At 60.4% G+C, this 21,953-nt stretch overlaps 1 protein-coding gene across 1 annotated transcript in view; it reads right to left on the minus strand.

Moving 5' to 3' along the window:
- Positions 1 to 5,610: 5,610 nt before the first annotated feature.
- Positions 5,611 to 21,953, minus strand: part of SLC9A1 (solute carrier family 9 member A1) — a 31,320-nt gene continuing 14,977 nt past the window's right edge. Inside the window, exons 2-12 of the mRNA XM_059830692.1 lie at positions 14,138 to 14,598; positions 12,131 to 12,381; positions 11,420 to 11,637; positions 10,858 to 11,060; positions 10,508 to 10,597; positions 10,039 to 10,109; positions 9,397 to 9,570; positions 9,135 to 9,249; positions 8,598 to 8,699; positions 8,190 to 8,262; positions 5,611 to 7,335 (exon numbers count right to left, since the gene is read on the minus strand). Of these exons, the coding sequence (XP_059686675.1) occupies positions 7,013 to 7,335; positions 8,190 to 8,262; positions 8,598 to 8,699; positions 9,135 to 9,249; positions 9,397 to 9,570; positions 10,039 to 10,109; positions 10,508 to 10,597; positions 10,858 to 11,060; positions 11,420 to 11,637; positions 12,131 to 12,381; positions 14,138 to 14,598 (2,081 nt within the window). The 3' untranslated portion in view covers positions 5,611 to 7,012. The remainder of the gene's footprint in view (positions 7,336 to 8,189; positions 8,263 to 8,597; positions 8,700 to 9,134; positions 9,250 to 9,396; positions 9,571 to 10,038; positions 10,110 to 10,507; positions 10,598 to 10,857; positions 11,061 to 11,419; positions 11,638 to 12,130; positions 12,382 to 14,137; positions 14,599 to 21,953) is intronic.

The raw sequence follows: 21,953 nt of genomic DNA on the forward strand, positions 1-21,953 counted from the left end.
AGCTCCACATCTGCAGCCGCCGCTCCCATTTCCCTGGTTCCTGCTCGGAGCTGGGATCCAGCCTTAAAAGCCATGAGTCCTGTTGAGAGACGAGCCAGCATTGATTTATTTTTACACCCTCGCAGAGGTCTGTTGCAAGGGCACCCCTGAAAGCCCCCAAACCCCCAAGCTGGGGCATTTCGCCTTGGGGAAGCCGTTGCAGAGCTCTTCCAAGCTGCAAAGTCTGTCTCTGAGGCCGAGGCTTGGTGGCGGCAGGTTATCCTCTCCCGTATCCCAGGGTCTGCCGCTGGAAGCTGGAATTGGCTGCGGAAGGAGTAATTGAGTGATGGGGGGATTTGGGTTTGGGGGAAATGGGGTGTTTAGGAGCACCCACAGCTGGGGTTGGGAGGGAGAGGGGGCAAGGGGGTGCCCCGAGCCCTGGTCCCCTCTGAAATCCTCCCCACCCCACGATGCGCCGACAGCATCCCCATGGGGGGCTGGAGTCCCCTCTGCTGGGGTCCCTGCATGGGGACGCTCCTTGTGCCACGGGGCTTCGCTCTCCAGAGTAATTGCGTGGCTCCACCAGGCACCTCCATCGGGATTAAATGCTGCTCCCAGTTACGCCCCACGAGGCCCCGAATCGGGGCGCAGGAGGAGGGGACCCCTGCCAGAAAGTGATTTTCCAAGGAACTTGATAAAAAATCAGGCAGCCGCCTCCCGTTGCAAAACCCCTTTGATCCTGTTGGCAAAAGAGCCGGATCAGGAAGAGTTTCCCAATACGCTGAGAGGGGCCAAGTGGCTTTAGGGATCAGGATCCGCCCTGCCAGCCCCTCCTGGGGGTCCAGCCGGGGAGATTCGGGCGCAGGAGGAAGGGCTGGCTGGGTGCTGAGCACCCCGTGGGAAGGGCGGTTTGAGCGACCCCGCCAGCCGTGACACCCCTTGGTGGTGGTGGGGCAGGATGCGGCCGCGGAGCCGACGGGATGAACGAGGTGCTGCAGATCCTTGGGGGGTGAGCTGGTGGCCTGGTGATGAGCCGGGACATACATGCCCGGGCCGAGAGGGACAGGCGTGATGATGGCTCCGGAGAAAACATTGGCCCATTAAAAAGAGCTGACGCGCTCCGGCCGGACTGGCTGAGCTGCTCGTTAACATCCATCACCAAACGATTATCCCAAAGAGCCACCGGCAGCAAACCCAGGGCTGGGAATGGCACTAAGGCCGTTTCCTTCCAGCTCAACAAGGGCCAGCCCGGGCTTTATTCGTTTGTTTTGCTGGCAATTAAGGAATAATCACTGTCTTGGGGTGAAACGCGGGCGGATCCTGCCTCCCGGGTGATGGCACGAGGGTTGCAAAGCCCCTTTGGGGGTGCGAGGGTGGGCCAGGGGCTGGGCAGGGGGTCAGGGGCTCGGGGGTGCCATGCCCCGACTCATCCCATGGATCCAGTGTCGGCAGCATCCTGGTTCTGTCCAGGGAACACTGGCTTCACCCTGCTGGGAAATCACTCTGGGAGGAGCTGGGACGTGTCCCGGCGTGTGCACGAGGAGGAATAGGGCACCCCACTGCCAGGGGGGGTGGAGAGGGGCAGGAGCTGCCCGGAGGGTGGCTGGAGGGTGGGAGGTGGAGAGCCCCCATCCAAGCGGAGCCCCTCAGGGCGTTGGGGACCTTTTGCAGCCCCAAGCGCCCGTGGTGGGCTGCTCAGTGGGGGACTTGGCGGAAAGGGCTGGAGGAGCTGAGGGAGCGGGGCGAGGGGTGAAAGCCCAACCCAGAGGTGAAGAGAGACATCGGGGACTCCCTGACCCGCGTGGGACCGGCTCTGTCCCACCCGCCATTAAGCAGGGTGTGTGCCAACTCCCTGAGCAAGCAGGAGGGACCAAGCCCTTCTCCTGGAGCCACCAACGTCACCCAGTGCTGCCCCGGAGGAGCAGCAACGCTCCCCGTGGGGGCGGGGGCATTCCTCCTGCCCCGCTCCCATGGCAGCTGCCCCCGGTGTGGCTACCGTGCAAATGCCAACCCTGTCCCAGGCTGTCCCCGTGCACGAACCGGCTGTCCTGTGCGTGCACCGGCCGTCTCTGCACATGGCCGCGCTGCCCCATGCACACACACCAGCTGTCCCCGTGCAGACACGAGCTGTCCCCAGGCAGAAGCCAGTTGTCCCCATGCATTTGCCTGCCATCCCCATGCACGTGTGCCATCGTCTCCATGCAAATTCCCACTGTTCCATGCACACGTGCCGCTGTCCCCACACACATACCACCGTCCCCACGCACATGCTGCCGTCCCCATGCACATGCTGCCATCCCCACGCACATGCTCGCCTCCCCATGCCCGCTATGGATTTAGGAGGTGGAGCCCTTCTCCTCCACCATGTCCAAAACCTCCTTCAGCAAACACCGCTCCTGGACTCCTCCCGGTCGCACGCATCCACCGTCCAGCCCCGCTCGCTGCCGCACAGCCTGTCCTGGAGGTGCCACTGCTGCTCGCTGCCCCTGGACCCTCGTTGCCGGGACACCCGTGTCCCTGGGGCTGTGCCACTGGCTGCCCAAAGAGGTGGTTTCCCCGTGCCAACCACAGTAAGGCTGATTTTGGCACCGCGGGCAGCGTGGCTGCGTGGTGAGCACCCACGTTCACTGCCCAGCATGAAGGGTGTCCCAGCTCTGCGCTCAGCCCAGGGTCCCCGTGTCACCATCCGGGACCCCCAGACCCTGCCACGTCCCCCCAGCTGCCTCCTGGAATTAGTGATAAGTGATGACGCCGGGACGCCCTCGCCCCGAAGAGGACCAGCTTGGAGGCCCCGAGATGAAAGGGAGCACAGGGTGTTATTACTGCGGGTGACACAGAGCTGGGGAATGGCACCCGTCACCTTCCCCGGCTGCTGCAAAATGCTGCCCGGGGAGCGCGGGGGGGGACACGGCACCGCCGGGGCACGGGGAGGGGGACACGGCACTGATGTGCACCCAGAACGTAGCAGGGACTGAGCTGCTCCCTCAAAGCTGCTCAGGATGTCACCAGCCGGGGAGGTCCCCATCCCCTGGTCCTCTCGTGGCATGAAGAGTGACCTGTGTGTCACAGCCTCGGTGGCTTCCCGGTGACACTACGCGCTGTTTTGCTTGGCCTGACCTGTGCTTTTAAAGCCGTGGCAAGGGACGACCTGTCTTAATGCCACTTATTTGGGCCTGGTAGATAAGGCAGCTGGTCCCTTCACTTCGGGTTTTCGGGCCCCAGGTGACACCCGAGCACAGCTGCGGGTGGTGGCAGCTCCAGCACACCCCGTCCCATCCCACGCCATTGCCGGTGCGTCGCCGCGCCGGCCGCCCAGCTAACACTCCTCTTGGGAAAGCCAGGGAGACAGCCGAGAGCTGTGCTTTGGGTGGCTGCTGAGCCCGGAGCTGGTGACGCTGGGGGTGACTTCATGGCCCTTCCCGAGGGGTCTTGGTCCTCGCTGCTCATGCAGCGGTGCGGGGCTGCGGGGCTGTTTGCTCTCCCCCTGCGCTTCGCTGCAAGCCTGGGCTTCGCGCCGGACCACGCAGAGGGAAACTGAGGCACGGGGAAGCCCAGCCATCCTGGCCAGGGCAGATTCCTGCAGCTGCAGAGGCAGCAGCTCTTCAGTCCCCACGGACAGGGGCTACGGAAAGGGGGATAAACGCCTCGGCACACGTATGCGCAGGGACAAGATCATCCCACTCAGGGTCTCTCCGTTCTCCCTGTCCTTGCTGCCACCACCACAGCCCCAACGCGCTTTGGGAGGGAGCGTGGGGAGCCGGGGACTGGAGGGGGGGTACGGGGCACAGGGGGGGCCGCACATGGGAAAAGGCATCGCCGCCAGGACCGCGGGGCCGGGGGCTCGTGCCGGGGCCCATCCACCCCCCCGGCCTCGGCGCTGCGTGTGCTTTGGCGGTTGCTCAGCGGTGACAGCCCATCCCTGGAGGGGTTGTTAGTCCTCCCTCATTAAAAAAGTTACTCACCCTTTAAGACAGAGACAAGAATATCCTGGAAATGCCTCGGTTTGGTGAGTTCTCGCATTAAAGGTATGACTGAAATCAAGAGGGCGGCCGCACGTGACGCTCGCTGGCACGTGGGGCGGGTGAGATGCTCGGGCAGCCCGGGGCTGCCGCGCGCTCCTGCTTTCCCCTCCGTGTCCGGGATGGGCGGCCATCACCTGGCTTCTGGGCTGCAGCCAGCACCTCCGGGTGCTCCCACCCTTTGGGTTGGGATGGCAAAACTGCTGCTCTCCTCCAGCGAGGACGGAGCCAAGGCCCGGCTTTGCCACTCCTGCCAAACCCTCCTGCTTCAGGGTCACCCCACCAGCGCCACTGCCCTGAGGCACCCCGAACCCCGCACGGGGTGCAAGGATAGCACCCACCGAACCGGCACTGCCATGGGCCCCACGGCGTTGCCTGCCCCACAACCCCGGCTGCCTCATCCTGCCCACGGACCCCTCGGCAAGGGGGGAACCCCAGGGGTGCGGTGGCCGGGCCAAGTCCCAGCCCGGGGCCATGGGGGACCCTGGGCTTTAGGTATTTTAAGCACATGAGCAACGCCAGCCATTATGCGCTTGCTGGATGGTGAGGGGGTGAGTCACGGCCTCACTGAATCACAGCTTTAATTTGCAGCCATGAAACACGCTCCTATTGCAACTGCCCAAAAGCGAGGAGCTCCGACCGCCCCGGGGCACCCCAAGCCCTGGGAGGGGTGTCCTTAGAAGGGGGAGAAGGTCCAAGCGCTGCTGGGGTTGGGAAGGTCTTTCCAGGGGGATTTTTAGGTTGGGGTGCAGCCCCTCACCCAGGCACTGCCTTGAGTCTCTTCTGTCTCTCCAGTCATGGGATGCTGGTGGCGACCAGCTCCTCTCCGAGGGCTCGGCTTCAGCCCCGGTTTCTGGGGAAACCCAGGGAAAAAATCACAGGGGTCAAATGTCCCCGAGCCCCCTCCCCTGGGGACGGAGCAATTACCCCCCAAACCCCCTCCACAGTGCAGGCAGGGACCTGGGACAGGAGGTGCTGCCAGCAGCGGGACACTGGCCCCTTCCTCCCCGGGGACAACACACGGGGCTTGGGGTGGGCAGAGCTGCCCGGGACGCCCAGCCGGCACCTTGGGGTCGTGACGGGGCGATCCATGCCCCTGCAAAAGGACATGCCTTTTGCCTTCTTCCCCCTGCAAAGTGAGAAAAACAGCCCTTCCCCTCCCAACATACCCAGGGAGGGATGGGGGAGTCCAGGCTCTGCGGAGCCTCTGTCATCGCCAAAGTTAGGAATGGCTTAAAAAGTTGTCCCCCGGCCAGGGCTCCCTGTCTCCCTGAGCCAGGGTGGGAAGGCGAGGGACAAACCCTCCATCCCGACAGCAATGGGGACGACGTCTCATTCATCTGGGACAGCCGGGACTCTGCAGCAGGGGTAGGAGCCTGAACAGCCGGAAAAAACCCCACTAAAAATTAACATTAATTTATTAGAATATTCATGATAAAAACCAAGATTCTCTTTACATGTGGTTTTTTTTTTTTCCTTTTTATACAAGAGAATTTTCATTGCTTTTTTCCTCCTGGAGACAGAGCAGGGCAGGCAGGCAGGCGCAGGCAGCGACGTGGGCTCTCGCCCCAGCGTGACGAAGCTGCGCGGATGCCAGTCCCCCGGGGTCCCGGTTGGGACGCGGAGCGGGTGGGCGCGTGGGACGGGTGCCCACCAAGGCAGCGGGGCAGAGAGGATGCGTGGCAAGGCACGACGCGGGGAGGGGGAAGCAGCCCGGGCTCCCCAGTGGGGGGGTGATGAGCACCCCGCGGCATGGAAGAGGCAGCACCCACGGTGAAGGGTGGCATGTGGTGGGAGCTGGGTGGCATGTGGGGGACGAGGTGACACGCTTGAGTATGATGCCGGACTCCCTGAGCCCGGGCAGGGGTGCAAGTCACCTAAACACCCAGTGCTCCCTCCCAGCCAAGCCTGGGGGAAAGACGGGTCCTTCCAAGCTCAGGACACCTGACACCCCCAGTTTTTCCCCTTGGAGCGGGGAGACTGTCCCCCTCCTGCCAAACTCCCAGCCCCAACGTGTCCCCATGCTGGGTGAGCCGACCCCCGGCTCTTCCCCAGCTCCTCTCAGTTGCAGGGAGAAAAATAATCCCCCCAATATATAAACGCACCCCCCTGCATGCCCCGTTCCCGTGCACGGGGAGCCCGGACGCCGTCTTTGGTTAAGGAACAGCCGGTGCCGCTGCCACGCTGCCGGGCAGGCACAGGGCGAGGGGCCGAGGCTGGCAGAGGGTCCCCGTGGGGCCGGGTGACAGGTAGCGGTTCCAGGAGGGACAGAGAGGCCCAGGCTTGCGGGGCTGCTCAAAACAAGGGGGGACCCAGCTCCCCCCTTGCATGGCTATAGGGTATTTATTTAACAAGACCTCGTGTGAAATGCAGGGCTGGAGGAGAGGTTCCCGGGCGGCAGCCGGCCCCACGGGGGAAGCGGCCAAGGCAGGGAGCAGCGGCACAAGCCCGAGGATCCCTGGGAGGGTGCCGGGTGAGGTGGTGGGTGCACCAGCCCTGGTGCAGAACCTGGCTCCCATCTTCCCATCTCTCCACTCCGGAGCAAGGCGAGGGGGCAGGTAAAACGCAAGCCGGGAAAAGGCGAAGCAGTGCCGTGGGGCAGCCTCCACGGACACCCCCAGCTCCCCAGCCACAGCCCACCCTGTGCCGGCCGCAGCCACCCCGAGGAGCCGCTCGCAGGTCCTGAGTGGGTGGGCAGCCTCCGGGAAAACCCCGCCGGGGCTGCGAGGCACCTGCAAATCCCAGTCCTGGGCGGTAAATCGTCCGTCACTCCCAGACCACAGCAGCCGAGGAGCCCAGTGCGTCCCAGGGGCTCCTTCCCCGCTCCTCGGGGCCAGCCCAGGGCTTGCTGGGCAGAGCTGTCCTGGCAATCCCAGTCCAACCAGGACGGTCTCCCCTTCCCAAACCCGGTGTGTAGTGACAGAGGAAACCAAAAAGGAGAGCAAAGAAAGAGGAACAAATGAAGAGAGAGAGAAACCGTACGGAGCATCACGTGAGGCTTCACGCGCCAGCTGCTACTGCCCCTTGGGGATGAAGGGTTCCCCCTCCTCCGGCTCCGGCCGAGGCCCCGGGTCGCTCAGGCATCGCAGCATCCGCTGGTTGCTGGGGCTGTCGCCGGTCCCCGGGGTGAAGACATCGTCAGTACCCGGGGAGGAAGGCTCCTTCACCCGCATCACCAGCCCCTCCTCATCCTCCTCGGGCGAGGGCGGGAGGCCGCCACAGCCCTTGGGTTCCTCGTTCATCAGGTCCACAGACTCCGGGGACTGCGGGGAGGCTGGGTCGATGGTGATGATGGGCAGGTTCTCCGAGTCCGCCTTGGGTTCGTAGGCCAGTGGGTCTGGGAGGCAGAGAGGGGTCAGGCAGGGCCCGTCTCGTGGTGTATCATGAACGAACTGGGTCAGGATAACCTGGGGAAGGGGGGGGGGGGTGTCTCGGGGACCCCCTGCTAATGCACCCCAGATGTTTGGGGTTGGGATGCCTGGGCTGTGTCTCTCTCCGATTTCCAAGCCTGCTGGTTTAATTCCTTTTTCTGATCTCCACATCCCATCTGGAGTGGCTCCAGACAGCCCAGCCCTGCTTCCCACGACTGCGCCCTTTGCAAGGGGCGAAGCTGCCCTCTGCCGATTAACCGCCGGCTCCGCAAGCGTCACCAGCGGTGTCACACCCCGTCACACCCCGTCACACTGTCCCCAAAGCAGGGGAGGACACAGAGGACAGGAGGAACCAAAGATGGCAGAGCAAATGTGTGCCGGAGAAGCCGGGAGTCCAGGGGTATGTCTCAGGGCTGAGCGCTCCTGGTCCTCTCCCCTGCAGAGCGCAGGGAGAGGCATGGCCAGAAATGCGGCTGCGTGGATGGAGCGAGCTGAGCTCCGGTCAGATCTACCGACCGGCCAAGCTGACTTCCCAGCGGGAACCATGCTGGGAAGCGAGCCGGATGCTTCTGCTCAGGCAGAGCCCACCGTGTGCCCAGGCTGCACTCAGCAGAGCTCGGGCTCGAGGACAGCAAACCCCTGGGGCTTGGCTGCATCGCACACAGGGGAGCGGGACGGGGACGATCGGGGCTGGAGAGCCGGCAGAGGAGCTGAGGGGGGACAGGACAACGCAACCTCTCAGCGCCTCAGCACCAGAGTGCCGGCGATGCCCAGCGAGGTGCCGGCAGCGGTGTTCCCCCAGCAGCTCAGTCCCACCTACCTGAGCCTATGCGAGCCCGGGACATGGTGGGCGAATCGAGCTTGTGAGCCGGCACCGTCAGGTAGTTGTTCATCTGCAATGGGAGCACAGGGACCATCTCCATCGGGGTGGCGAGGATAAATGGGGAAGAGGAGGCAGGGAATTGACCCCAGGCCATGGGGATGAGCGAGAAGCAGCAGCGGGATGCAGAGGACACGTGCACGCATCCTCCCAGCCGTGCTGAGAGGACTTGCTCGGAGCCTGAGGTGATCAGAGGACCCCCAAGGCGTGGGGTCACCCATTGTCATCTGAACCCCAGCCCCCTCCCCATGCAGGACACCGATGTCCTTCCCAGGCTGGGAAGCTCCCCTCGGCCCCCCGTCCTCCCCAGCCTGCGGCAGCATCCCTGGTCCAACATCCCCTTGACACCTTCTGTTCCAGCTGCCGGGCCTTCTGCCTGCGCAGGAGCATCTGGTTCCAGGCTTCCTCGTAGGGGTCAGCCACCAGCGTGTGCCGGTTGTAGGATCGCAACTGGGAAAAGGCGCCAAGAAAAGGAGACGGGTTAAAAAAAACCACACGGAAAGGCAAAGGAAAGTCACGGCACCGTTTCCCTTGGAGATGGATGAAACAGCCACCAGTGGGCAGAGCACGTCCAGGCAAGCTGGTGGCTCGTCCCTTGTGTGCTACCATGGGATGCCTGATCTGGACACACCTTAGCCCAGCGAGAGTTTAAACGCTGGGCTCAGCCACTGACCGAGCCAGCCTCCCCCTCAGCACTATCCCAGCACCATCCCAGGAGGAAAAGCCTCCTGGGGAGGGAGAGCCACACCAGGAACACGAGGGACAGGAGGGCAGGAACGCTGGGGGTGAAGGGCCCAGCTGGCCCTGAGGGCTTCTGGTTGGAAGTGGTCCTGGCCACCCCCAGGGAAGCAAAGGGGGCACGCGTGGTGCCAAGGGACACCTTACCCTCTGCCTGGTTTTCTGCAGGTTGTTGCGAAGGATTTTCCGGATCTCCTCCTCCTTGTCTTTGGACAGGGCCGGAAGGATGCGCTCCACGGGGAGGGTCTTGGGGTTGATGTTCCTGCGTGGACAGACAGGATTTAGAGTGACACTGTGATGGCCATAGCAGGACCGAACGGCTGCTTACCGTGCGGCCACTAGCAAGGAGGGCTCAGCCTACACCAGGGGCCCGTTGGAGGCACGGGGCAGCCGGGGCCGGGGAACTCACTGGATGGAGACGGTGGAGACAGCGGAGGGGATCTTGCCTATGCCCCCACTCTCCACAAGCTCGATTGCCTGCTTCATCTCCATCTTGTGATAGAAAGCGATGAGCTGGGGCTCCTTGGACCGCTCCCCCGCAATCAGGCACTTCTTCACGTACTTCTTGTTAAAGCGATTCAGCCTTCCCGAGGACGTGAGGAAAGGAGGAGCAGCGATATATCAGACCTCCCCCTGCCCTGGCACCCCCTCCCCGCTCCCCGTCCCTGGCCCAGGCCAGCAGAAGATGGTTCAGTTCCCACCAGAGCAGGTCAGGCCAGGCTTCCCCAACTCCCTCCCAAGCCAGGCAGCCTCCGAAACACCCAGAAGCTGCTTGTATCCACAACGGATGGTCCTGAGTTCCTGCAGGGACCGGCCACCGGCAGCTCCCACACTGCTGTGGGCATGCCGTGGGTGGCGTGGTGAAGGGGTGCAGCCCTGCAGCCCCACTTGCACCCAACGCAGGGCCGTAATTCATCGAGGGGAGAGTGTGTGTGGGTATTACAGCCCAGGGAAAAATCCAGCACAGGGTTGGAAAACCTGCCAGGTGGTGATTCAAACCCTTCCCCATCTTCCCCATGGGTCCCCTAAGTCACCAAACCTTCACACTCACTTGTCCTTCCAGTGGTGATGCCCGTAGTGACCACAGATATCCTCGATCCCTGTCAGAAGGTGATCCAAGAACTGGAAGAGAAGGTCCAAGGTGTAGGCAGCTCACAGGGCTGTTGCCCACCCTCTCCCCACCCCAACACCCACCCTGACACAGGGGTGAGGGCACTCAGGGGGTGCAAAATCAGGGTTGTGGGTCCAGGATGGGCCTCAGGAGGGCAGCACGGTCCTGCGCAACCGGGCTGCTGCTCTACCAGGCACAGGGGAGGTCTGGGGCAGAGCGGGCACTGGGCGATACAGATGGGGACAGCCCTCGCTCCGTCCCCCCTTACCTTGGGCACCGATTTAGGGGCAGCTCCCGCTCGGTAAACCCGCCTGGTTACAGCGGTGGAGGTGGCAGAAGCAGAGAGAGAAGAGGGCTAAGGCGGCAAAGATAAGCGCGCGGGAAGGGCCGGCCGGGTGCAGGGGGTTACCTGCGTGTGGATCTCTTCGTTGATGGAGCGTTTTGTCTCTTGCTTCTTTTTCACGGCCAGCAGGTCCACCAAGGGCCGGATGGTCATGCCCTAGGGAACGGGGAGGGCGGGTTAGACCTCTCCCCAAGGCACACTGGTGGGAGCGGGATGGGTTCAGCACAGCCGAACCATGGGGCTCCGCACTGCCGGTGTCACTTGGCAGCCTCCATAGCTTTTGGAGAAGGGGGACAGTGACAGGGTCAAGGATGGAGGCTGGAGACACGCTCCTCACTCTCCAAACACACACGCGCCTCACTGAATAACCCCCTTTCCCTCTGAAACCGCACCGTGACCACCTGCGTGCCACCAACCTGCACGAAGACTGTGAAGAAGATGACCGTGATGATGGCTGTGAGGAACATGTCCCTCATGCCGAAATGCTTATAGTCCAGAAGGTAACAGAGGGAGAAGGCGATGGCTCCCCGCAGGCCCCCGTAGGCTATGATGAACTGGTCCTTCGGTGTCAGCTTCACAATTCGGAACTTGTTGATGAACCAGGTGAGGACCAGGACACCTGGGGGAGCGCGGCAGGGCCTCGTGTGAGCGGACAGTGAAGGATGTCCCCCAGCGCCAAAGAGACCCGCCCTAGGGAGCCCAGCTTGCAGCCCAGCGCACTGTCACCCCCTCAGGGCCATGGGTGCATGTGGGTGCTGTCCTGCTCGCTCATCCCAACACCCGTCACCAGCTTCAACCCCCTGTCTAGTACAAACCTGGCCTCAACCCCATCTCCCCACAAAGCCAGCCTACGGTGGAGCAGTGCCACCCAGTCAACTCCAGTCTCCCCAGCAAGGCAAACTTGGGCCTCGTGGCTCAGAGAGTTGCCCGTCACCCAGGACAGTCCCCAAGGGCTTTGCCACCACACTGACACCTCACCCAAAACTCTTGCGATGAGGCAGAAGAGCAGCGTGCTGATGACGAAGGTCCAGTTCCAGTAGTGGTGGCCAGCCACGGTGGAGACACCCAGGAAGATGAAGATGAGGGTCTCGCTCACGCTGCTCCACATCTTGAGGAAATACTTGATGGTGGTGTGGGACTTGTGGGAGATGTTGGCTTCCACATAGGGCCGCATGACCACGCCAGAAGCGATGAGCCTGGGGGCAAAGTTGGGGCACTCAGCTGCCATGGGGACATGGGGACAGCCCCAACCGCTGGCCCTGCAGCAGCATTTTGTGCTCTTATACCAAACCTCAGAGCAGGACAAGGCTTGGGAGGCACCAGCAATTATTCAAGGCCTCCAGAGAAGGCAACATGAGGTTTCTCCTTCCCCCTGGCATGGCAGGAGCGAGCATCGGAGCCAGGCAGCACAAGACCATGTTGTCTTGAGCGCTCAGCAGGCCCTGCCTGCTACTGTGTGCCCAGGAGAGGGCAATGGGCTGCCAGCGCCCCAGGATCTGCAGGACAACTCAAGAGAGTCACCTCCCTCATCTGCCTCCCCACCTATCCCAGCCCAAACACACCTCTGGCCCTCACTGGGTATGTACTGGCCATGCTGGGACAGCCAGAGGGCTGCGGTTACACAAGAGTAAATCCTCCAAATGGTCCTGTGGACAGGAGGGCATCTCATCCCACCCCTGCCCAACTCACGCCATGATGCCGGAGAGGTGGAAGAGCTCAGCCGAGAGATAGGCCATGTAGCTGTAGAGGAAGACGAAGAGGGGCTCGATGACTCGGATGTGGGAAGTGAAGCGGGACGTGAAGGCAGCGATCACCCCATAAATGACGCCCACAAAGACACCGCCCAGAGACACCACGAAGAAGCTGAGGAAGCCGAGGATGATATCAATAATGGTCACCTGCTCGAAGTTGGCAAACTCCTCAAAGAGGTGGTAGAGGACCTGAGAGGGAGAAGAGAGAGGGGGGTTCAAACTGCCCCAGTGGCAAGAGACAGCCTCACCTCGGAGAAGACCTGCTCGGGGACCTTCACGGGAGAGCAGCAGCAAAGGGAGCCAGGCAGGTACCCAGCATGGCACACCCGAGATGAGGTGTGCCAGTGCTTGGTGACCCTGAGCAGGGTCCAGTGCTTGGCCAAGCCTCATGCCAAAAAAAGCTGGTGGTGCTTTGCTGTGCGAGACACAGACCCGTGAGGACCAGCTCCCCTTCCTCTGTGGTTCACAGGGACACGGTGCCATCGGAGATGTGTCTGGGACAGCTCTGCTCTCCAACACAGCCCTGACCGCTGTCCCAGAAGGAGCTTTGGTCAAGGTCTGAACCAGCCAGACTGTTTCTGCTTCCCAATAAGCAGGTCAGGACAGATCCAGGCTGGGGGACACCCGACAGCCGCATGGAGAGAAAAGCCAACATCTGCCCTGCTCAGCCCAGAGAACAACCCAAACCCTTATGCCATTTTGTAGCCAAAAGGGCAACCTCGAAGAGGAGCCCACCCCGGGCTGCATCACCTTCTCCCACCCCCAGACACATTTGCTGGAGAGATTTTAAAGCAGAAGCCGATGTGGCTATGTCAGGATGGGAAACGGGCTTCAGGGCATCCTGCAGGGATGGCAGCGCTTGCAAGCAGAGAGAGGGCGAGGTGCCAGCTCCCGCCTGCCAGGGCCGGGTCCTGGGACATGGGCAGGGGCAGACGTGACAGCAGAAGGCAAAAGCATTCCCCAGGGATGGGAGTGGGGACACAGACCCTGCAGGCAGCCCCTCTGGTCAAAAGTTGAGGAGAAGTGCCTGGGAAGAGCCCTGTGGTGGGACAGTATGCTCCTCGTCAGCCTTTGCAGCGTGCCAAGCAGCCAGCTCCAAAGTGGACAGCTGGGACATGGGAGAAGAGCCAGGAAAAAGCAGTGGGTTAGAAGTAAATGTAGAGGTCAACGCTGCAGAGAGGAGGACGCTGCGCTGATGGCCAAGCCAGCACCTGGACAAAGACGTCCTTTGGAAATGGCACAGCCCCAGAGCGGGGTGGTCTGGCCCCCGAACTTCCCAAGGGTCTCTGCAAAGCTGCTGCTCAAAGATTGGGGCTGAGGGGTGACCCAGGTGGGATGGCAGCCTGGCTGCAGCCCCCACGGCTCCCCCCTTGTCATGGTTGGCCTTGTCCTGTCCTCACACCTCCTCGGTGCTGCAGCTGGGGACCAGCACGGAAGATCACATCAGGGACCATGAGGAAGGAAACAGGAGGGAGCAGCAGCTACATGGCAGCGCTACCTGACTCAGCGCCAGCCCCTCCGCGCTCCTGCTCGCCTTCCCTGGCAGGACAGGCACGAGGAGCACGGCAGCAGGCAGCAATTTCACCCAGGAGAGCAGATTCCCAGGAGACCAAGGCACCGGGCACAGCCCTGCTCTTCACCGAGAGGCGGTAGCTGGTTGTGGATGTGCTCTCGGCCTCCCCAAACCACCAAGTAAAACGCTTCACCTTAACCCACCTCTGCGGTGTTTTAAGCCGCTATATTTAGCTTTGCACGTGCAAAAGGTTACGAGCAAGCGGAGCTGCCGCAGCTCAGCTGGCAGGAGGCACCTGGCAGCTTGCAATGGCCCAGCCTACGCTTCTGCCCACAGGGCTTGACTGACAGCTGCCCATCCTGGTGCCAGCACCCAGAGATGCTCCACTGAAGTGAACCCCATCCCCTTGGGTGATCCCCCTCATCCACTTACGACCGTGACAGCGTCATTCAGCAGGGACTCCCCGAAGACCAAGATGTGGAGCAGCTCGTTGATGTGGATCTCCTCAAAGACGGCCAGCACAGCCACCGGGTCCACGGCCGAGATGATGCTGCCGAAGAGCAGGTTGGCCAGGAGGCCGATGTGGTTCAGGCCGGGACCGCCGAGCTGGCACACGGCGTACATCAGGCCACCCAAGAAGAAGGCATTCCAGAGCGTCCCCACCACAGCGAAGATGAGGATGGTGCCCAGGTTCTCGGTGAATTGGCGCAAGGGAAGGAAATAGCCGGCATCCAAGATGATGGGTGGAAGGAGGAAGAGGAAGAAGATGTCCGACTTGAGGATGGGGGGCTTTTCACCCACCCCTTTGATGAGCCCCCCGACTAAAAGGCCCACCACGATGAGCAGGCAGCTTTCGGGAACGATGTTGGATACTGAAGGGATCACATGGAAGCCTGGAGAGAAGGAGGAGAGAGCAAGACACACGTTGGCTATGCGACTGGAGGATGCTTTCTGCAGGAGGACAACCCTCCAGGAGTCAGGGACCAGTTCCCAGCCCTCCCTGCACTCTTCGGGATCCTTTACTCTTTGTGTGCCTCAGTTTCCCCTTCTAACCCCCTTCTTCCCCACGCTGTGAAGTGGAAACTGCAGCTTCACCAGACCCACATACCCTGGCATTGCTTGATCTCAGGCCAGAAAATAACAGCCAGTCCCAGTTCCACAGGCGGCAGCCGCCCTCTGGGCACCCCGGGGTCTCTGAGGGGACCCCCAGGCCCCCGCGACAGCCGTCTGCGGCACAGGCAGTTCTCACAACACAAGCTGTAGCTGGCTCCAGCTCTTCCCATCACAGCTACTAATCCCGAGCGCACGTAGGCACTGGCATTTACCTCCCGTCAGACGGCAGCCTGCCCACCGAGTGCCGTTACACCCAGCGTGCCAGGCTCTGGCAGGAGGCAGCAGCGCAGCGGCTGTCCCCGGGTGTCCCTTATGCAGGCGACAGGGAGGGGAGCTGGTGCTCAGTGGGTTTGAGGATGCAATTGGAGCGGCTCCTTATTCCCCCTCCCGCAGCTTCAGGAACAAGCTGGGAGGTTTTATAAAGCCAGTTGCAGCAACGCCTGCCTTCCCTGCAGGCAGGGCTGCTCCCGGGCACGGAGCAGGGACGGGACATATCCTCGCAGTGCAGGGCTACTCCTTGGCGTGCAAGGTAAGAGGGAACTCATTTTCCCCTTTTGGAATCGCAGCACGACCCCAAATGCAGGTCTCCGAGCCAGCCGTGACCCGCTGGGATGACATCCATCCACCAAATGCAGCCCCAGCAATGCGGGCATCTGCCTGCCGGGTTGGGCAGGCAGCACGCCGCCAACCGAAGCAGCGCTTCAGCCAACGCACCGATACCCACAGAAGGATTTTGGGTTCCCTGGATCCTCTCCCAGGCTTTATAATTATTATTTTGAAGTGCGGCACATTTGTTCCCTGGCAAGGGAAGCAGTTTAAAATAAGGAACCCTGCCTTGGCATCCCGTGTTCCTCCGTTCCTTCCGGCCGGGCGGCTGTGCCATCTGCACATCATTTCACAACAGATTAAAACCCACCCCCTGCAACAAGCCACCATCCCGCTGACAAGCCGGAGCCAGTCTGTACCGCGGCGAACCCCCCCGCCGAGCCTGCAGGGACCACATCTGCGCCACGGTGCTGGCTCATCCCTCCTCCACCTGCGCAGCCGAGCGGGGAAGGCGCCGCACGAATCTGGCTCTGATGGGAAAAGCAGCCGCTTCCACAATCCCTCCCTAAGGACCGGCAGTGAGTCAGCTCCCAGCCACAGCCACGGCCACGCGCAGGTCCCCAAGGGCAGGATTAGACCTCATATTGCTACCTGAGCTGCAGGTGCTGCCTCTGGCGTGGGTGAGCCCCGCACTGCAGAGGTCGAAAGATTCATCACACCCAAGGCTCCACGCGGGTCCGGCCACGCCGTTTCGGCCACGCCGTTTCGGCAGAGCCCGGGTGGCTCTGGTGGGTCTTGGGTGCCGGAGCGATGGGGGCAGGAGTCTGGTTTCTACCTTGGCTGTGCCGCAGCAGCACCGATCTCTGGGCAAGCCGCCCCATGGCCCTTGGGTTCGGGCACGAGGGGAAGCCGGGAGGAGACGGGAAGCATCCAAGCTTTCTCCCAACGCTCTCCCATCATCCAGCCACCTGCATTCAGGGACCTCCCAGGCTGGATACGGTTCCTGATTTACCCCCATGGGATTTTTCTTCTGTCTCCGATCCCCTCTGGAGCCCACACAAGCGCTGAGCACCCTAAGGCAGCCCTGACAAGGAGCTCCCCATGGGAGGGGAGGCGATAATCCCTTTTCCAAGCACAGCTCATGCAAACACCAGGAATAACCGGCCCTTCCAGCACACCGGGCAACTGCCCGTCTCAGCACATGCCAGCCCTGGCCAGAATAAGGTTTAAAGCCACACAAGTAGCGAGAAGCCCGCAGTAAACCAGTTTTCGCTCGCTAAGTACGTTCAATCATGAATAAAACACAAACACTGACAATTAAGCATCTCTCACTTCTTCCCCACAGGGCCCAGGATCCCATTAAACTGGAACGTTCGTGTGCTGATGTGAATTCAGTGTTTTAGAGCCTTTTTGTAGGGCCCTAAAAATACACTCACATGGGCTGCATGTTAATTATGCCTTTGATTTCGCTGAATCTCAGCCATTTTCTGCTCCCCGCTTTCTCTGCTCAGTATTTTTAGAGCACTTGAAAGCTCATCGGTACCAATCTGTTGCTGGGATCCTGCTGGGATCCTGCTCCGAGTGCCAGGCCGGCATCCCACTTCGGGGTGGGGGCGATTAATGGGAAGAAACGCTCTTGCCACAGGGGCGATGCCAGGCAGGGGCGAACCAGCCCAATCCCAGCTCTGCACCTGAATTTCTCTCCCGGAGGAAGAGAGAGGCAGCGGCAGGATGCTGGGGAGCGAGAATGCCGGGGGATGAGGATGCTGCATCCAGAGGCAGCGGGAAGGGGAGTAAGTCTTAATAATAGCCTTAATAATAATAATAATAAGCCTTAATAACCCCCAGGCTCCTGTTTCCGGCTGCTTTGGTAAGAGGTCATTTGCACAGCAGGTAGCCATGCTGCTTGCCCGCCCGGGTACCTGCTGCTGCCACCCACCTGTCCCCAAATGTGGTGGCCCTGCTGTGAACTGGGATTCATCCGCCGCCAGTGCAAACCCGGGATGAGCTCGGAGGCAGGGCGGCACAGTAAGACCCCAACATTCCTTCATTTTCCTCCGTTAAGCAGCAAGTGCTTCTTGCCACAGCAGAAGGCATCCGAGAGGTCCCGCTGGCTGGGAGGGTTCTGTGAGTCGGAATCGCTTCCCTAAGGAGCGAGGAGCAGTATCGGAGAGGCAGCGCCTGCACCAGGCGTACAAGACTCCCGGCACGCCGCTGCCAGCACACCCTGAATGAACAAGTGGTGCGGGAGCGGAGGGGACGAGGCAGCCCGGTCTCCGGCACATCTGCATCCAGAGGACGAGCAGGGATGCACAGGAGCAGGCAGGCGAGCACGTGGAGCAGCTTTTCCCACGGAGAATCACCCACTGGGTTTCTGCTGGTTTTCTTGAACCCCACCAGGAGGGGAGTTCCTTGAGATCCCATTTCCCTGAGAGCGACCCGCAATCCCCAAATCACCAGCACAGGGCACGCACAATCACCCAAGTTTCTTCCTTTGGAAAACAAACTCCATGGGAGCAGTTCCCCTATCAACGGCATCAAACACCAGCGAAACTATTAAAAGCAACAACAGTTGAGTAAACATCAACCCTGAGAGCTTGAGCAAACAAGGAAAAGGAAATCCAGAAGTTAATAGTTCCTATTAAAATGGTTCCTTGTTCACATCATGCACCCCAGCTTGCGTGTGCCCAGCCAGGCGAACACGGGGACAGCTCTCCGCCGGTGGTCAGCTCTTCCTTGGGTTACGGCAGAAAGGAGCTGAGGACTGGCTTTCCAGTTTTAACCACAGTCTAAGCACTTGAAGGGCAGGAGGAAATCACCGTCCTTCAAATTAAAGGGATTTGGGGCAAGGAAAGCTGTTGCAAGGCGATGCCTGCGCTGCAGAAGAGTTTGCTCTGCAGTTTCTGAACACCAGTTGGCTTCATTTCATTGTCAGCAGATTCGCACGGGGCCATCTCCACCCAAGTGCAGGTAATCAGGAGCAACATCAGGAATTTTCCTCCACGAACCGCAGCTGCAGCAAGAACCACCGGTGTCTGTTGGATTTGGCAGCAAGGCAGATTTTTTTCTCCCTTGATGCATAAAGCAGGCTTGTATTTTAGAGGCCGTGGAAGCTGAATGAAGATGTCTGAGCACGACAAGCCACCTTCGGTCTCCAGACTTCGCAAGGGCCGGTCCTCACCCCAGCAAACGCGAGGGCTCCCATTTCAGCTGCTAAAGGTTCATCCCCATCCTACCAAGGGGGACCCCGGCTGCTTTTCCCAAGGCCCTGGCTGCTGGCGGATGCAGTGCCATGTAAATATTTACTCCCGACCAAACAGCTTGGAAAAGACTCCGTCCTACGTGTGGGTTTTTTCCTTCCTCGGCTGTAACTGGGTTACCGCAGCCCCGGCGCAAGGGCCGGATGCTGTGCCTGGTATTATATAAGCTCCATCCAGCAGCGTCCGCTCCTCCGCTGCCTAATGACTCAAAAACCACCATATCTGATCTGCTTCCATCCTCAACCTGGGCAGGAAGAGCCTGAAGGGATACGGAGGGAAGGGAAACAGAGGGAAGGGTGCTGGGCACCCAACCCAGACCCAGCATCCCTGCCCTGGGGGAGCGCTGCTGTCAAAACAAGCAGGGTCCCACTCAAGCATTTGCCTGAGGTGATGCTTCTTGCACTGCGGCTAAAATAGAGGCAATCTCCATGCCCGGCGCTGCTCACAGCAATTTGGAAACGCTCTCTCAAACCCTCTCTCAAGGCCAGAAGGGGATGATTTGCAGCTCTCAAACCAACAGCAGCTCTCAAAGTGGCTCCAGTGCTTGGAACCTACTGCAAAAGGGAGCAGAGAGCATCCCCCTTTGCTCGGTCCAGCCTCACCCTGCAGCAGAAAACCCCGAGGACCACAGGCTTTGTGTCCCACAGCATCTGTAAGGTCCCCTCCCTCCCTGCCTGATGGCATTTCTGCGTCCCACCCATGCAGGACTTCTCTCCCTTCCCATCGCCCTGGCCACTGCAACACAGCTCCATATGGCACAGGACCCAAGGTCAGGCTTAGTCAGAGCTCTGGCAGCGCTCCCCTAATTAAAGACCTCTCTCAAAGCAGTGCGGAAAGAGCATTTTAATAACATTTTAATCAAACACTTCAAAAAAACACTTATGGTGAAAGAAAGGAGGTGAAGCCTTCACGCACTTCCCTGCTCCAGGCCAGGTCTGGGAGATGTCTACATCTCCCACCCCAGCTCCCGCCGTGGGGACATTGCTGGAGTTGGAGCCCTAAGAGCAACCCCCATGGTTTCTGGAACACCAGAAATACCGGTGTTCAGAGGCAATAAATGAGAAATAAAATAAAATAAAATTTAAAAAATATTTTACATGTGTATATATAAATATATATATATATATAAAGCCGATGCTGGAGGCAGCCTGCACCACAAGACAGTGTGCCAGCCCCGGCCCCCAGAGCCACTGCACACTCGTCCCCACGAGCCAGTCCCTGCAGCTGGGATTGCCACCAGCCGTCACATCCTCCTAGAGCTGCAGGTTGAATCTGGCTGAGGTTAACGTCCCCTCCTTTCAAAGGAGGACAAGAAACATGAAGGAGGAGGGAAGAAAACCCACTTCACACACTTGGCTTGGTCGGTGTTTGAGTTGGAGCCCAGTAAACGGGGAGGAAGGAGGGAAGGGAGCACGCGGCATGGCTCGGCACGTTCACAGTTAAGCGGGATGCTCCTGCGGCTTCACCCCAGCTTCCAGCGCCCACGCACAGGAGCACTGCGGGAAAGCCAGGCTGCTTCCAGGAAGATGCCTGTTAGCTAAGAGGAGGCACAAGAAATGAGAACGGTTACAAAAACACTCCATCCTCCCAGGCTTCAGAAGTTTATTACAGCGGCTGCAGGCTCCAGCAGGCAGGCGGCAGCCCCGAGAGAGAAATTACACAATTATTAACCAGGGATTAGGCAGCTCTTCCACCCCCTGGATGATTTTTTCTGAAGGGAGGTAGATGAGGGGTTAGTTTGGGCGAGGAGGCGGTGCAGCCCCCCGGGTGATGCTCACTGCAGCCCTGGGGACCCATGGGTGCTTGTTTGGGCTGCAGGGTGGGACAGAGCAGCGGTGTGGCTTGCGTGCGGAGAGTGCTGCGGTGCTGGAAAAGCCCTGGGAGAAGGCATGGGGGCCGGGAGGGAGGCGGCGAGGGGGAGCAGGCATGCTCAGAAGGGCTGCCCTTCTGAAGGACACTGCAGAGAGCACTGGCTGGAGGAGACACACGTATCTCAGCAGCACCAGGGCCCCTCCAAAGGCCACTTTAACCCTTTAGGACACCAGGCTGGCAGGGTCCAGGTGGGCCATACAGAGACGCAGCAGCCCTGCATCGTCACCAAACCCATCGACCCGGCAGCGAGGGATGCAGGAAGGTGCAGACACCTTCCCACACTCCCATGGGACACGGGGACCACAGAGAGCCCCGACACGTGGATGCTTTGCTGGATGAGCCACAAAGTCACTGATGTGTCACCAGCCATGGGGACCAGTCATCTGCAAAGCCATCACCCAGCACCGTCCCCTTCTTTTTTCTCTGCTTAGAAGAAACAGCGGGGCAGGGAGGAGGGCTGGGGCTGGGCTCCAGGGTCTGCAAAGCACCGAGACCACCCTGACCTGGCTTTCACGCTCTGTATTTTGGGGTGGTAGAGGGTCAAGGATGCGGGGCTAAGCCCCCGGCAGGGTTAAAGCCCTGAGAGGATGGCGACACAGGAACAGAATGTTTTGCAACTGTCTCCCGGGGGAAAACTCATCTCAGGCTCCCAGATTTTGGCTGCAGCTTCTCTCCATTTATCCCCTTTCCTCCCAAAAAAGGCACTGGATTTTTTGCTTTCCCAACCCGGCCGCTGCTGCAGTTGCCCAAAGACCAGCCAGGCTTTGCTGATTGCTGGTGGCCTCCAGCACAACCCTCATGGGATGTCTCGTAGCTGCTGGGAGCATGTCTCAGCCCTTCTGCGCAGCCTCCCTTGTAAAATGGAGCCGGATCCATTGATCTGCCTGCAAAGATAGGGAGCGAGGAGCCAGGGGAAGCGTATGGAGAGAGAGCTGCATGCGCCCGGCACCGGCACGGGTACCAGATGTAATGGGGAAGTCTCGAGGGAAGGGGATGAAAATTTAGCTCGCTAGAAAGGAATTAAATAGCTGGTGATTTACATCTAAAAATAGAGTGAAGCCACGGCTCGTGTCACCCTGCAAGGGGAGGAGGTAAAACCATGATACTTGAATTACATCTGTTGCATCTCGCAAGCTCCAACGTCACCACCTGCCCTGAACCTTCAGCCCTACCGAGCACCAGCACGGCTCGCTACGGCAGCCGCTCCGCCGGGACGGCACGCGCGGGGCCTCGCCACAGACCAGTGGGAAACAAACAGCCCCCCAGCTTTGCCAAACCCTTTTCGGCTTCACCACGGAGCAGGGTTTTGATGTAGGTCCAGGTCTCCTGAGTGCTCTCCTGCAGCTCTCTTTGGGCTGGTTTCAGGAATTTGGGTTGCTTGGGGCAACATTTAAGAGAAGCCTCAATGTCCAGAAGGGAAAAGCTTGGATTTTCCACCCCAAAATGACATTTTGTGG

This window comes from Gavia stellata, chromosome 29 (assembly GCF_030936135.1).
Source record: "Gavia stellata isolate bGavSte3 chromosome 29, bGavSte3.hap2, whole genome shotgun sequence".
Taxonomy (NCBI): domain Eukaryota; kingdom Metazoa; phylum Chordata; class Aves; order Gaviiformes; family Gaviidae; genus Gavia; species Gavia stellata.